The sequence below is a fragment of the Aristolochia californica genome, unplaced genomic scaffold (assembly GCF_029961685.1).
Source record: "Aristolochia californica isolate CCGP_79_NKW_82.1479 unplaced genomic scaffold, dmAriCali1.0.hap1 SCAF_6, whole genome shotgun sequence".
NCBI classification, from domain to species: domain Eukaryota; kingdom Viridiplantae; phylum Streptophyta; class Magnoliopsida; order Piperales; family Aristolochiaceae; genus Aristolochia; species Aristolochia californica.
Genome location: NW_027182257.1, coordinates 38,165,382 through 38,178,820, shown reverse-complemented (window position 1 = coordinate 38,178,820; position 13,439 = coordinate 38,165,382). Strand labels below are relative to the sequence as shown.

Here is a 13,439-nt window from a genome sequence, read left to right as displayed (position 1 = left end):
GAGATAGAGAGAGAGCTAGAAGGAAAAGAGAAAAGAGGGCAAGCTGTTGACCTAGGTGGTTTTTCAGGAGAGGGGGAGGGGGGTGTGAACTTAGATATTCAAATTAAAATCGAGTTGTGTATGTGATTAAAAATTCATGTAAAAAAGAAATTCAAATTAAAATATTACATGCACACACCATAGGGGCAAATAGATTTTTGTTATCGATGTTTCCCTAGTAGTAGTCATCGCCTAAGAACCCTTGCTTCATTTTTTTTTACTATTTGCTCTAATAGTTGAAAAAATACAAAAGATATTATGACTCTCTTTGGTCACATGTGGCTCATACACGTTTTATACAAATACATAAAAAGAGATTGCTACTAGATTGTATCTCTTCGTAGACATTTCTATCTAGATTAATAGGTTCTAGATGAAGCTTTCATAAATACATAAAAAGAAATGGAAAAAGTTAAACCCTTGGAGAGATGCTCCTCCTTGAGAGATTCAAGCTTTCTCTCATTGTGAAATGATCAAAGAACTTAGACTATTATAAAATGCACGGATGATTGAAAGAGAATAGGGATTTCAAAGTGCGTGGCTCTCTCTCCTTCAATGTAAAACATTTTTGATGAAAAATTGCAAGATAAAGAGTAGTGTCATGAAGATATGCCAATTAATACTCATTCACTTATTTACTCAAAGGATGGGGTATTTATAGCATGCCCAACTCAAACTAGTTGTTATTTGCTCGTTTATAAAAATCATTACTTTTATTGATCGATCATAACGACTACTTTTCTATCAGACAATGACTTATTGATTGATGGACTGATCAATCAATATGTTACCATTGGTCTAGAAAGGTTTGGTTGATCAATCATTGCTAGTGGTTGATCAATCATTGCCAAAGGCTGATCGATCAATTGAGATTCCCTCTGGCTATGCAATACAAGTATGATTGATCAATATATTTTCCTACAATTAATCATGCTTGGAGTCCTTTACTGGCAAAGTTCTGACTAATCAATCAATCAAGTTGGATGATCGATCATTCCATGAGAATTTTGCTTGCTTGGACAAAGATGATCTATCAATCAAGTGGGATGATTGATCATGTGTTATAGCATGAAATGGTCATGTCCTGGATGATCGATCAATCAACTATGGTTGATCGATCATGCTGTATATTGTTGGCCATCATAGTTCTGGATAATCGATCATTCCAATGCCAGGCTAAAAATTTATATTTTATAAAGCATGAGAATTTTTCTCTAAGTGCTTTAACATGTTTCTAAGTGATGTGTATGATGATTCTAAATATGTCTATATGCAATTTATATCCTAAAACTCTGATCTCACAAGTACTTAAGGAATAAGAGTTAGAATACTCTCTTACATAAATTGATAGAGTTTAAATGTTTGTCTTTGATGGTTGAACTCGAGTCTTCTCGTTGTGTTCATCCTTGTGAATGGATGTTCTTCAATTGTGTTTGAGATCTTCAAGTTGACTTTGATGCTTGAGACCTTGAGACCTTGAGATGCTCTTGAAGGTGAAGTATCTAAAATACTAGACTTTCTAGTTATTAGCTCAATTGAGTTTTGTTATCATCAAAAGTAATGGTGGAATCAACCAACAAGCAAAACTTGTTGAGCACATAACTCAAGCACATATGCATGTGGATCAGCCCTCTTACCATAAGTGGTTGAAGGAAGATACACTAGTTATTAATTGGTTGATTAATAGTATGGAAGAACATGTGACAAACAATGTGGTGCACCTAGAGACAACCAAAATAATATGAGATACATATTTTGAATTATATTCCACTCTTGATAGTCTACAAAAGAATTATGACATTTTTCAGGAGATATGCAACTCAAAGTTTAAAGACAATCTTCATGAGAGCTTTGCCAAATTCAGATGGCAGGTACAAGAATGGAAGGTTGTACAACCATATGCACTTCATATTGCCACAAAGGAAAAGCAAAGGGAAAATCTTGTTTCAGCTATATGTCTTGCAAATATACCATCCTACTTAGATGTTACCATGTCATAAGTACTTAACTTTGTTGCAAAACCTTCCTTTAATAATGTATCTGCAACCATGCTACAAATTCCAATTAAGGAGTCCAACAATCAACCAAAACAAGTGGAAAACTCAGCTATGTTCTCCCAAGGGAGAGGGAATAATGGTTATGGTAAAGGTAAAGGAAGAGGTGGAAAGACACCTGGCAATGGAAGAGGTAATGGTGGGAATGCTCCTACCTCTAGCACTAGTGGTCAGCAAAGGAAGTGTACCTTTTGTGGGCTCAATAAGCATCTAATTGAAAATTGTTGGAACCTACATGGCAAACCACCATACTTCAAGGTTAATCAAACATCACCCTCTACTACATCTACCAACAGTGAAGCACACTTAGATGCCTCTAAAGGAAGATTTACTCTATCAGAAGAGGATCATGAATTGCTTCAGAAGAGGATTTCATTGATCCAAGGTTCAAATATGCCGTGGATGAAGAGATTCAGGCTATGTACCACAATTCCACTTGGCATTTGGCCACTCTTTTTCTAGGAAAAAAATGCAATCGGGTGCAAATGGGTATTTTCCTTATAGTATAATCCAGTTGGTTATGTTGCCAGATACACGACTCGGTTGGTTGCTAAAGGTTAAACTCAGTCCTACGCTGGTGATTATGAGGAAACTTTTCCTCCTATTGCCATGATGAACTTGATTATAATTCCTATTTCTCTAGCAGCCACTTTTAAATGGGAGTTACATTAGTTAGATGTCAAGAATACTTTCTTGAATGATATACTTCCTAAGGAAGTCTACATGAGCCAACCACCTGGTCATGTGGTTGAGGGGGAGAAGGTATGTCGGTTGAATAAAGTAATATATGAGTTGAAACAGTCTCCAAAGGCTTGGTTTGATAATTTACTACTATGGTTACAAAACTTTGGTTCAAGAGGTGTGAAAGTGACTAGACAGTGTTTACAAAAAATACCACTAAGGGAAACATTCTTATGGCTATATATGTGGATGACATTGTTATACGGGCAGTGATCTTAGTTGCATTCAGTAGGTAAAGCAAGACATTACTAAAGAGTTCCAAACCAATGACCTCGGGCTTCTCAATTACTTCCTTGGATTGAAGTTCTTCAACCTAGATATGGTATAATCCTATCTCACAGGAAATATGTACTTGATCTGTAGAAGGAGATTGAGATGTTTGGATGCAAGCCAATGGAGATACTTATGGAACCTAATTCTAAGTTGTGTGTAGGAACTGGTAGTGATGTTAATGTTGGTCAATTTCAATGGTTAGCTGGAAAAATGATCTATCTCACAGTGATAAGACCATATATTTTCTATTCGATTAGTGTTATAATTGCATCAACCACAACAATCACATTGGGAAGCATTGGAAAGAATCCTTCAATACCTAAAGAAAAGTCCAGGTTAAGGGCTACTATATAAATGTCATGGTCACATTGAAATTGTAGGTTTTGTTGATGCTGACTAGGCTAGGTCCCTTGATGATAAAAAATCCTTCTCTGGTTACTGCAAAACTATTGGGGGGTAATCTAGTTACCTGAAGAAGCATAAAACAAAATGTGGTGGCTAGGTCAAGTGCGGAAGCGGAGTATCAAGCTATGACACTTGCAATAAGTGAAATATTATGGTTATAATCATTCTTGACTGAGCTTGGGCTCCAAATTACCGGGCCTTTACAACTTCACTATGACAATCAAGCAACTACCCATATTGTGACAAACCCACTCTTTCATGAGAGAACCAAGCATATTGAGATAGACTATCATTTCATACAAGAAATACTTCAAGCAAGAATAATATTCATGTAATATATACCTTCAAAGAATCAATTGGTAGACATCTTCATGATGGTTATTGTGGCAAATTCATTCACAGATACCTGCTTCAAGCTGGGAATATTTGATGTTTTATCACTAGTTTGAGGGGGAGCGTAGAAGAAGTTTGGGAAGTATTCTATGTAATTATGAGAGTGAGTGGCATAAACTATAATTAATTGTTACTTTACATTTTTTTTTTTTGATTCTTATGTATAAGGGCATTCATGCCCCACCTATATAAATAAGATAGAGAGGGGGAAAAGCTCATTGACCAACTCCCTCCTAACTCTTAGTATCTCTCCTTAAACTAATGTTGTTGCTCTCTCCTTCTCTCCTTCTCTTCTCTTCTTCCTTTCTTCTTCTTCTTCCTCCTTCTCAAACCAAGCTACCTATGGATTAAACCCTAAAATTCAACATCTATTAATTTTTGTTATCATCAAAATCAAGAAGAGAGTCAACATCCGGTCAATACAAATCACCTAATGCTTCGATTCTTATCCTAAAGAGACCCAACTTAAAATGGATCTCTTAGGGTCAAATCTCTTGTGATGTAGGTTTGTATCCGAGACAAGGCACCGTAAAATGTATGGATAATGAATAACAGTTGCTTGAGGCACATGACCAGTGATAAAAATAAGTTCATAAAACTCAAAATGACAGACGGTGGTCATGTAACATTTGGAAATAATAGCAAAGGTACCATCATAGGAATTGGTAAAATCGGTACCTCAACCTCTTTCATATCCAATGTCTATTATGTAGATGGGTTGATGCATGATCTACTTAGCATGAGTCAATTTTACGACTAAGGAAATAAAATCTTATTTGAAAAGGACAAATGTTTAATAAAGAACCAAATGATGAACTAGTTTTAGAGGGACATAGAAATAGAAACCTTTATGTTGTGAACATAGTTGATTTACCCTCAATGAGTGACATATGTTTGGGTGCAAAAATTGATGAATCTTGGTTATGGCATAAGAGGCTAGGACACATAGGAATATATTCCATGAATAAATTAGTTTAGAAAAATCTAGTGAGAGGACTAGCAAAGTATAAAATATTTGTAAGAGAGAACCTTGTTATGCTTGCCAACATAGAAAGCAACACAAAAGCTTTTCTAGGTTCACATGGGTAGATTTCCTAGCACACAAGGATGTTGTTTTTCCAGCCTTTGCAAAATTATGTGAAAAAGTTGAAAAGGAGCAAGGCTATAACATTATCAAGATTAGGAATGACCACAGAGGAGAATTTGAAAATTCACATTTCGAGGAATATTGTACAAAGAATGGTATAGAACATACATTCTCAGATCCTCGAACTCCTCAGTACAATGTTGTTGAGACAAGAAATAAAACCTTAATTTAGATGGAAATGAATATGCTACATGCATACAATTTACCACATAGATTTTGGGTTGAAGCATAAATACCGCTTGTTATATCATAAATCGAGTAAGCATAGCCCTTCTCAACAAAACTACTTATGAGTTGTATGCGGGCACCCTTCACAACATTACATACTTTTGAACCTTTGGATGCAAAATATTCATACTAAAAGAACCAAAGGAAAAATCAGGGAAGTTTGACTCTATAGCTGATATAGGAATTTTCTTAGGTTATTCATCTCATAGAAAGACATATAGAGTTAATAACAAAACATTTATGAGAGTTGAGGAGTCTGTATATGTTGAGTTTGATGAATCTGATTGGCCAAATCTAACCCCAACTCCAATTTCTAATAACAGAGAGGGAAACCCCTTCAATTTATCCCCGATATCTCATCCTCAAGACCAAAATCTAGAAGAGAACCCAAATGACCCAAATGACCCAAATGACCAAGAAGAACCACCTATGGAGCCAAAGAACTATAGATTCGTGGCTAATCATCCCAAGAACAAACAATTGGTGACACTCAAGGGAAAATTACAACTAGAAGAGCAACTCGTGAAAGTATGGCAAATAGTGCATTTGTTTCTCAAATAAAGCCCAAAAGCTTTGTTGAAGTTGAAAAAGATGATTTTTGGATTATAGTAATGCAAGAAGAACTAACCAATTAGAAAGAAACAAAATGTTGGACTCTAGTACCTAGACCCCAAAATCAGCAAGTTATAGGAGTTAAATGGGTTTATAGGAACAAAGGAAATGAAGAAAATCAGGTAGTGAGAAGCTAGGTTAGTTGCTAAAACATATTACCAAGAAGAAGGAATTGATTTCAAAGAGACTTAAGCACCCGTGGCAAGACTAGAGGAAATTACAATCCTATTAGCCTATTTGTCATATGAAGTTCAAACTATACCAAATAGATGTCAAGAGTGCATTCCTAAATGGTTAAATTCAAAAGGAAGTCTATGTTGAACAACCCAAAGGATTTAAAGACATGAGCAAACTTGATAATGTATACTACATAAAGTATTATATGGTCAAAGCAAGCTCCTAGAGCATGGGATGAAATATCAAGCAAATTCTTAGAGAATAACGGTTGTAACTGAGGTAGCGTAGATAAGACTCTCTTTACTAAGAACGATGATCAAATTTTGATTATCGCTCAAATTTATATGGACGATATGATATTTGGTTCTACAAACCCCTCTCAATGTCAAGAATTTGCTAGTGTAATGAAGAATGAATTTGAATTGAGTGTAAAGGGTGAATTGACATTCTTCCTTGGGCTTCAAGTAATGCAAACTGAAAATGAAACTTTTATAAATCATTTCAAATACACTAAAAGATTTCTTAAGAGGCTCAACATTGAAAATTTTAAGTTAATTAACACAACTCAGGGAGGGGCCATTGATAAAAAAATTCTATAGAAGCTTGATAGGATGCCTACTTTACCTATCAGCCTATTGACCGGACATTGTTCTTGGTATACCTATATGCTAGATAATGAAAAGAATCTCACTTAGTGGCAATGAAAAGAATTTTGCATTATCTACTTGGAACACCCAACTTAGGTCTTTGGTATTCAAACTCATCACCCATTGATCTAGTAGGTTACTAAGATGTCGATTTACTTGGATACAAAATTGATAGAAAGAGTATGAGTGGTAGCTGCCAATTACTTAGAAATATGTTTGTCTCTTTGTTTTCCAAGAAACAACATTCAATTGCATTATCTGCCACTGAGGCTCAATACATAGCTTGTGGAAGCCATTGTGCTCGACTTATTTGGATGAAACAACAACTTGATGATTATGGCTTAGAGCAACCATTGTGACAATATGAGCACCATAAGTCTAAATAAGAACCAAGTTCACCAGTCTCGATCAAAACATATAGAAATAAGATATCACTTCATCAGAGAGTTGGTTCAAATCAAAGTGAATAGAATTGAATCTATTCCTAATGAAAATCAACTAGTGGACATTTTTACAAAGCCGTTAGGATTTGATTGGTTTTCAAAGCTTTGAGGAGAACTAGGCATGAGAAAAACACCTTGATTTGCCTTGTCGATAAAAATTGAGCTTAAAGGATTCATCCCACAAAATTAGTGTCATAAGAATGAAGTGAAAACAAAAAGAATATATTTCCGTCACTCTACAAAAGACATCGATCGATCAATGCATATTGATTGATTGATCTTAAGCGATTGATCAATCAATTGAGACAGAAAGATCGATCATTAACAATGCCAAATGAGAAGTTGAAAAGTTTTAAACAATGTCTCACTTCATTTTCTCATTCCAAACTCTTCCAAACTCCGAACCCTGAGGTTTCTCACCTTCCAAAGCCACTTTCCTTCATTCCCTTTTTATTTTAGAGGTATTCCACCTCTAAATCCAAAAAAGAAACCCTTTTTCTTCACTTTTAGCTTCTTACCTCCACCAAATCCGATTCTCATGACGGTTTGCTCAAATATCATAGCAAAGAAGCATACTCAATCCAAGGAACAAGATAGGTGAGAGGAAATGCCCAATTGGAGGGAACACTTCCGAACACATCAACAACGGAGTAAGTACTTTAAACATTTTGCTTCAAATAGTAGTGTGGAGCCAAGTTGAGTAGATTTGGATTTTTTTCAGAGGGGATTTTTACTAGCCCGACTCCCTTTTGTATAACATTAGCATGTTATGCTTGTATTTTGATTTAAACACTAGTAATTACAATACAATTTTGAAAAAATTGCATGCTATATATGAAAAGACCCTTGAGCCAACATTTTTACTCACATTTGAAATTACATATCTTTTTGAGTATGACATAAAGAGGGAGAGAAGAATGTGATTTACATGGCACAATAAAAATAACAAATCAATGCTTAAAATGTGAAATCCAATATGCATAGATTAAGGGGGGACCATTTTAAAAAAAAATCACATTCTACTTAGCTCCATCCTTTATGGATGTTATGTTTTTTTAATTTTTGACATTAGGTTTTGTCATCATTAAAAAGGAGGAGATTGTTGATTGACCATTGACTCCCTTCTTGATTTTGATGATAACAAAACTTATTTAAGCTAATGAATGTATTCTAGTATTTCAAATACATTTGCTTCAAGAGACACCAAATTCAAGGTCTAAGCATTAAATCAAAACAAGCATCTCAAAGACCTCAAGCTCCATGGAATGTAAAAGCACTCTTGAAGAAGCACCCTCAGAATAAGAAGAATTATTGAAGACTAGTGTTAAACCTCAGGCTATGGAAATGAGCAGCCCAATTCTTCCAAAACTTGAGGTACAATGCAAAACTTGGAGCTTTAGGATATACTTCAAACATGTTTTTACAAATGAATACACACATTTCATAGATGTTAGAATCACTTAGGATTAAAAATTCCCATGCTTTAAAAATTCAAATGGTGGACAAGCATTAGAATTATCAATCAACACTTGCCAATGATTGATCAACCAAAATTCACATGCCAAAAATATAAAACATGATCGATCATCTGAAATATGGCTAAACTGTGCTATAAAGCATGATCTATCAATAAAATTGGACTGATTGATCAATACTGTCTAGGTAGTGCAAATTCATGTTGATTGATTGATCAACCCACAAAGACTAATATATCATACAAAACTTTGCCAATCAAAGACATAAATGATGATCAATCATAACAAAGTCATTGATCAATCATACTTGTTATGCACTGTAAGTAGGAACTCTAATTGATTGATCTTACCATGTACATTGATTGATCAACTTAAAATTTTAGACCAAACGGGAGGATATTGATCGATCATACCATCGATCAATAAGTCACATTTTGGTAGAAATATAGTTGTTACACACGATTGATCGATTAATCACTTTACATTGATCAATCAGTGTAAACTCAACTTTTTACAAACAGGAAAAAAATGGTTAGTTTGGCTTGGGAAACTTATAAATAGCCCACCAAAGCTCCCATTGAGAAGTGAATGAGTTTTTGTTGGCACACCAACTTGTTTTTACTCCCAATCATTTGAAAAACCTTCCTAAGTGCAAATTTGAGAAAGAGAGAGTCACACTTTGCAAAATTCTAGCATTTCATTCTCATTCCATCTCCTCACACACTCATTAGTCAAACTCCTACATTCTCCATTGTGCATTAAAGGCTGGAAGCTTGGAACTCCCAAAGGAGAAGGGTATCTCTCCAATTACAAGGGTGTAAGTTTTACCTTTCTTGTAACTTTTCATTTTTTGATAGGTTAATCTAGAACTCAGATAAATCTAGGTAGAAAGGGTCTACAAGAGATAAAATTTAGCTAATCTCTTGGAGAGATTAAATTGTAATCGTGTTTTGGGGCATACACTTGGCTTGAAGAAGAGCTAGAATCTCTTTCTTGTAATTCCAAGCTAATAGAGCTATTATTAGTGGACTTTTCCAAGTATGAGTTCTTGGGTGGTAAATACCAATAACAAAATATTTGGTGTTCAATTTGTAGTATGTAAATTTTTGCCTATCATAACTATGTCGTGGTTGGATTGGAAGACATCTATACCCAAGAAATATTTGACAAGCCCTACATCTTTTGTTTGGAATTCTTTTTTAAAGTCCTCGATTTGTTGAATACCACTCTTCTCAAGAATTTTCTATGCGACGTCTAGTCAATTTGCGTGGGTCGTCCGATCAACTCTACCTTGGGCATGTGACTTTTCTTGTTATGCTTTCTTTTTCTTCTCTTGTTATCTACCTCTATTGGCTTTTTTTTTTTGTTCAGTCTGAAATATCCCTTTTTTCTTCTATTTTATTTATTTTCTCTCTCTTTAATGGGGCTTTTCTTACTTGTCGTGCTAAACTCTCTTGTTGGTCAAAATGATGCTACTAAGTCATTTGAATGGCATACTTTCTGGAATGAACTGCTTACTTCCCTTTTTGTGTGGACTGTTTAGTTGGTCATGTATCAATCAAGTGAGTATGTTGCTAGTAATTTTCTTTAGGTTTTTTTTGAGCTACAAGTCATCCTTAATGAAGCATTAATAACCTAAGTGTTTATTCTTATTAAATTCTATCTCAATGTTAACCTTGAGACTAAGATATATTATTTAGAATGTAAAAAAAGTTAACATAAAATAAATTAAACCACATAAAATAAAAAATTCAATACCATAAAATTTTTTCAAGAATAAATTTTCTTTTATACTTGAAATTAAATTACATTAAGTTTAGAAAAAAAAATATTGTATATGAATGAAAACAACATAAAATAAATTTATTTAATTTTGTTGCATGCTAATGTCAAGAAATGTAGTCCTTTTATGCATTGTTAACTACATGATGAATTGTAAGATAAAAGTGAACAAAATTTCATGAATGAGTAGTATCGATGTAAAAGTATAACAAGCAAAATGGCTATAAAAGTCTAAATCAAGAATTTTTTTTTAAAAATAAATTGTACAACTAGAAGCTTTCTAGTGATAAGTAGTTTTCACTCGCAAATTATTCCATTTATTTTAAAATTAAAAATAGAGAATAAAAAAAAATCGTGCAACAGATATAATGGGAGAAAACAACATGGGAACACCCTAAAACCAATGAGAGAATGAGAAATTTTTTTAAAAATGTAAATCCTCAAAGGAATGAAGAGAGGAGAAAAAGAAGAAAAAAACAATCTAATTGCTCCTTCCTTCGTCTCAAAGCCAATTGAAGAACAAAGTGAGTGAAAACTAATAAGTAAAAGAAAAGGAAGACCGTTGTGAGTTGACGACTGCGGAGTGCCAAGGGTCGTAGACCAAATTTCCATGGGCTCGCGTCGTCGCGAGACCCGCTTATTCCTTTTCATGACGCCATCGTCGACGTAAACACCATTCCGTGCTATGATCAACCACGCGCGAGTATTACTTATTAGTTATGACGAGGCCTTTCTTTGACCCTGCGCTCACACTACTTTGACAGTTCTGATCAGTTGAGTCAGTAATACTCCCGCGAGTAAGGAAGCAGCCACTCGCGTGCTTCCCGAGCGAGAATAAATAAAGGAAAGATGGGGCTGAGGAAGGGGTCGCCTCCGTCGCAAGACGAAAGGAGAAAGGAAAAAACACAGAAAGCAGAAAAAAACTCTAGAACGAAACAAAAACTTTTTTGTCCTCTCTATCTTCCTTCTCCCCTGTTTTTCATCTCCTCTTTTATAATTTTGGTTCTTCTTCTTCTCAATGTCATCTGATCTGTTCCTCCTCGATGGCTCCTTCTTTCGCCATTCGCCGGAGCTCGTATCCACCGATTTCGACTTGTTTGCTGACCCATTCTTCCCTTTCTCTGAATCGCCACCCGACGCCCTCCACCCTTCGTCTAACGCGACAACTCAATTGCTGCCGTGTGGCGATGCTTTTGTCGCTGCTCCTTCGCTTGCCCATCTATCATCTTCTCCTCCCAGCCACCTAATGCATGGTCTGTCTCTGGAACCATCAGTTGCGACACAACCCTCGTCCAATGGGGTACTCAATTTGAGCGGTTTAGATACCTCGGATGGAGTGAAATTGGAGGGCTTTGACTCTCTTCCGTTTCGCTTGGATAAAACATCTCTGATGCAAAGGAGCTTCAGTAGCCATTCTCTGGACCGGAAGCCTAGTCTTCTTTTCCACCCTCACTTCTCGTCTCTCTCCGAGAGTGCGGAAATTACGAAGCAAGTGACGAATTCCAATGAAAATTGTGGATTTGGCGGACCCATTAGAAGGTCCTCTAGCACGGGCGATTTGCAAGTAAGAACTTGGAGTGTTTCTATGCGCCTGTCCTCAAAAATTTATGTTTAACTCGAGCTAATACATGCGTTTCCTCCTCCAGAGGCTCAACATAATGCAACCCACCCAGAGTTCTCCGAGTCCGTTGTCTCACGAGAGTTTATGCATGGAGGAAGCCCGATTCAAGGTGGGTCGTTACAGTGCGGAAGAGAGGAAACAAAGGATCCATCGCTACAGAAGCAAACGAACCCAGAGAAACTTCAACAAGACAATCAAGGTAAGCAGAGAGAGATTCTGTGTCCTCTTAAACTATCTAAATCCTTCCTCTCCAACGAGAATCTGAAACAAGTAAGGTCTCTCTTCGGTTATGAAAGTACGCATGCAGGAAAACGCTAGCCGACAGCAGGCCGAGAGTCCGCGGCCGGTTCGCCAGAAACGACGAAGCCGGAGAGATTCCCAAGGTCGCCACCTGCCATCGAGAGGAAGAAGACGAAGAAGGGCTTTGGGTAAAACCGAAAGAATCTCTTTTTACGTTTCGTTTTTGTTACTGAGAGGCAGAGGACCCAGAGAGAATATTCCCGTCAAAATTTTCCTCCCCAAGTTCCCAAGTCTCCATCGGTCATCATAGATTCACCACTAGACATACCATGGAATCTCAACAGTCGAGTGGGAATTCCCTTAGATTCTTCAACAAGCCCTTAAGCCAGTGCGTCGTTCAAACTCCATATAATTACAAAGTCGACACACTATGGCACTTTAGAGTGGATAGTTTAATCCATCGGATGTGATTCTCACATTCTTCCCCATTCATAATTGAACCCACCCACCACTGTCATCCTCTGAAAATTCCTAGCAGCAAAATTTGAAGTTATCTGAGAGTGCCCGTGCTCTAAATTAACCTGGACTTGGTGTTAAATGTATTTCAGATGGATGCATTCCAAGAGGAGGAAGAAGAGATGGCCGGTGGAGGCGTTTTCAGCACCAGCTTTGGTGGTCAGTCGCAATTTCAATACTTTAGCTTCTGATGCTCCTCCACCCTCCGTATCTGTGAGAAAGAACAAGAGTTACAGTAGAAATTGCAGAGGAAAGCAACTGCATCGGGAAGAAGAAGGGGACTCAGCAAATTTTGAGACTGTAATGGCAAAAAAAAAACAAAAATGGGAACTCGGAAGAAAGAGCTATGTGGCAAAAAGGCAGGAACTCCAGCTAGTGAAAAGCATCGCCCAGGAGAGCCGACTATGTACATAATCTAATAATATCGTGTAAGAATTTATTAATGTCCAGTCTAGTCGCTCAGTGGGTTAGCTCTGCTCCACCAAGCACCACTATTGTAATTTTTATTGTGTACTATTCTCAAAAAAGAAGCTCTTTTTCTTCTTTTCTAAGCTCTTTTTAATGTGCTTTCACTTAGCTGGATTATGGTGATTGTTGATGAAGATGGAATCATGAAAAGTAAGAAGACATGAGTTTAAGATTAGTA

The 13,439-nt window shown here is 36.3% G+C and overlaps 1 protein-coding gene across 1 annotated transcript; it reads left to right on the top strand.

Annotated features, from left to right (window-relative positions):
- The first annotated feature begins 11,311 nt into the window (after positions 1-11,311).
- LOC137935547 (uncharacterized) lies at positions 11,312-13,190 on the top strand. Its single transcript, XM_068780200.1, has 4 exons — positions 11,312-11,980; positions 12,063-12,236; positions 12,334-12,465; positions 12,886-13,190. The coding sequence occupies exons 1-4, from the start codon at positions 11,435-11,437 to the stop codon at positions 12,982-12,984; spliced, it is 951 nt and encodes a 316-aa protein (XP_068636301.1). The 5' UTR covers positions 11,312-11,434; the 3' UTR covers positions 12,985-13,190.
- The last annotated feature ends 249 nt before the right edge of the window (positions 13,191-13,439 follow it).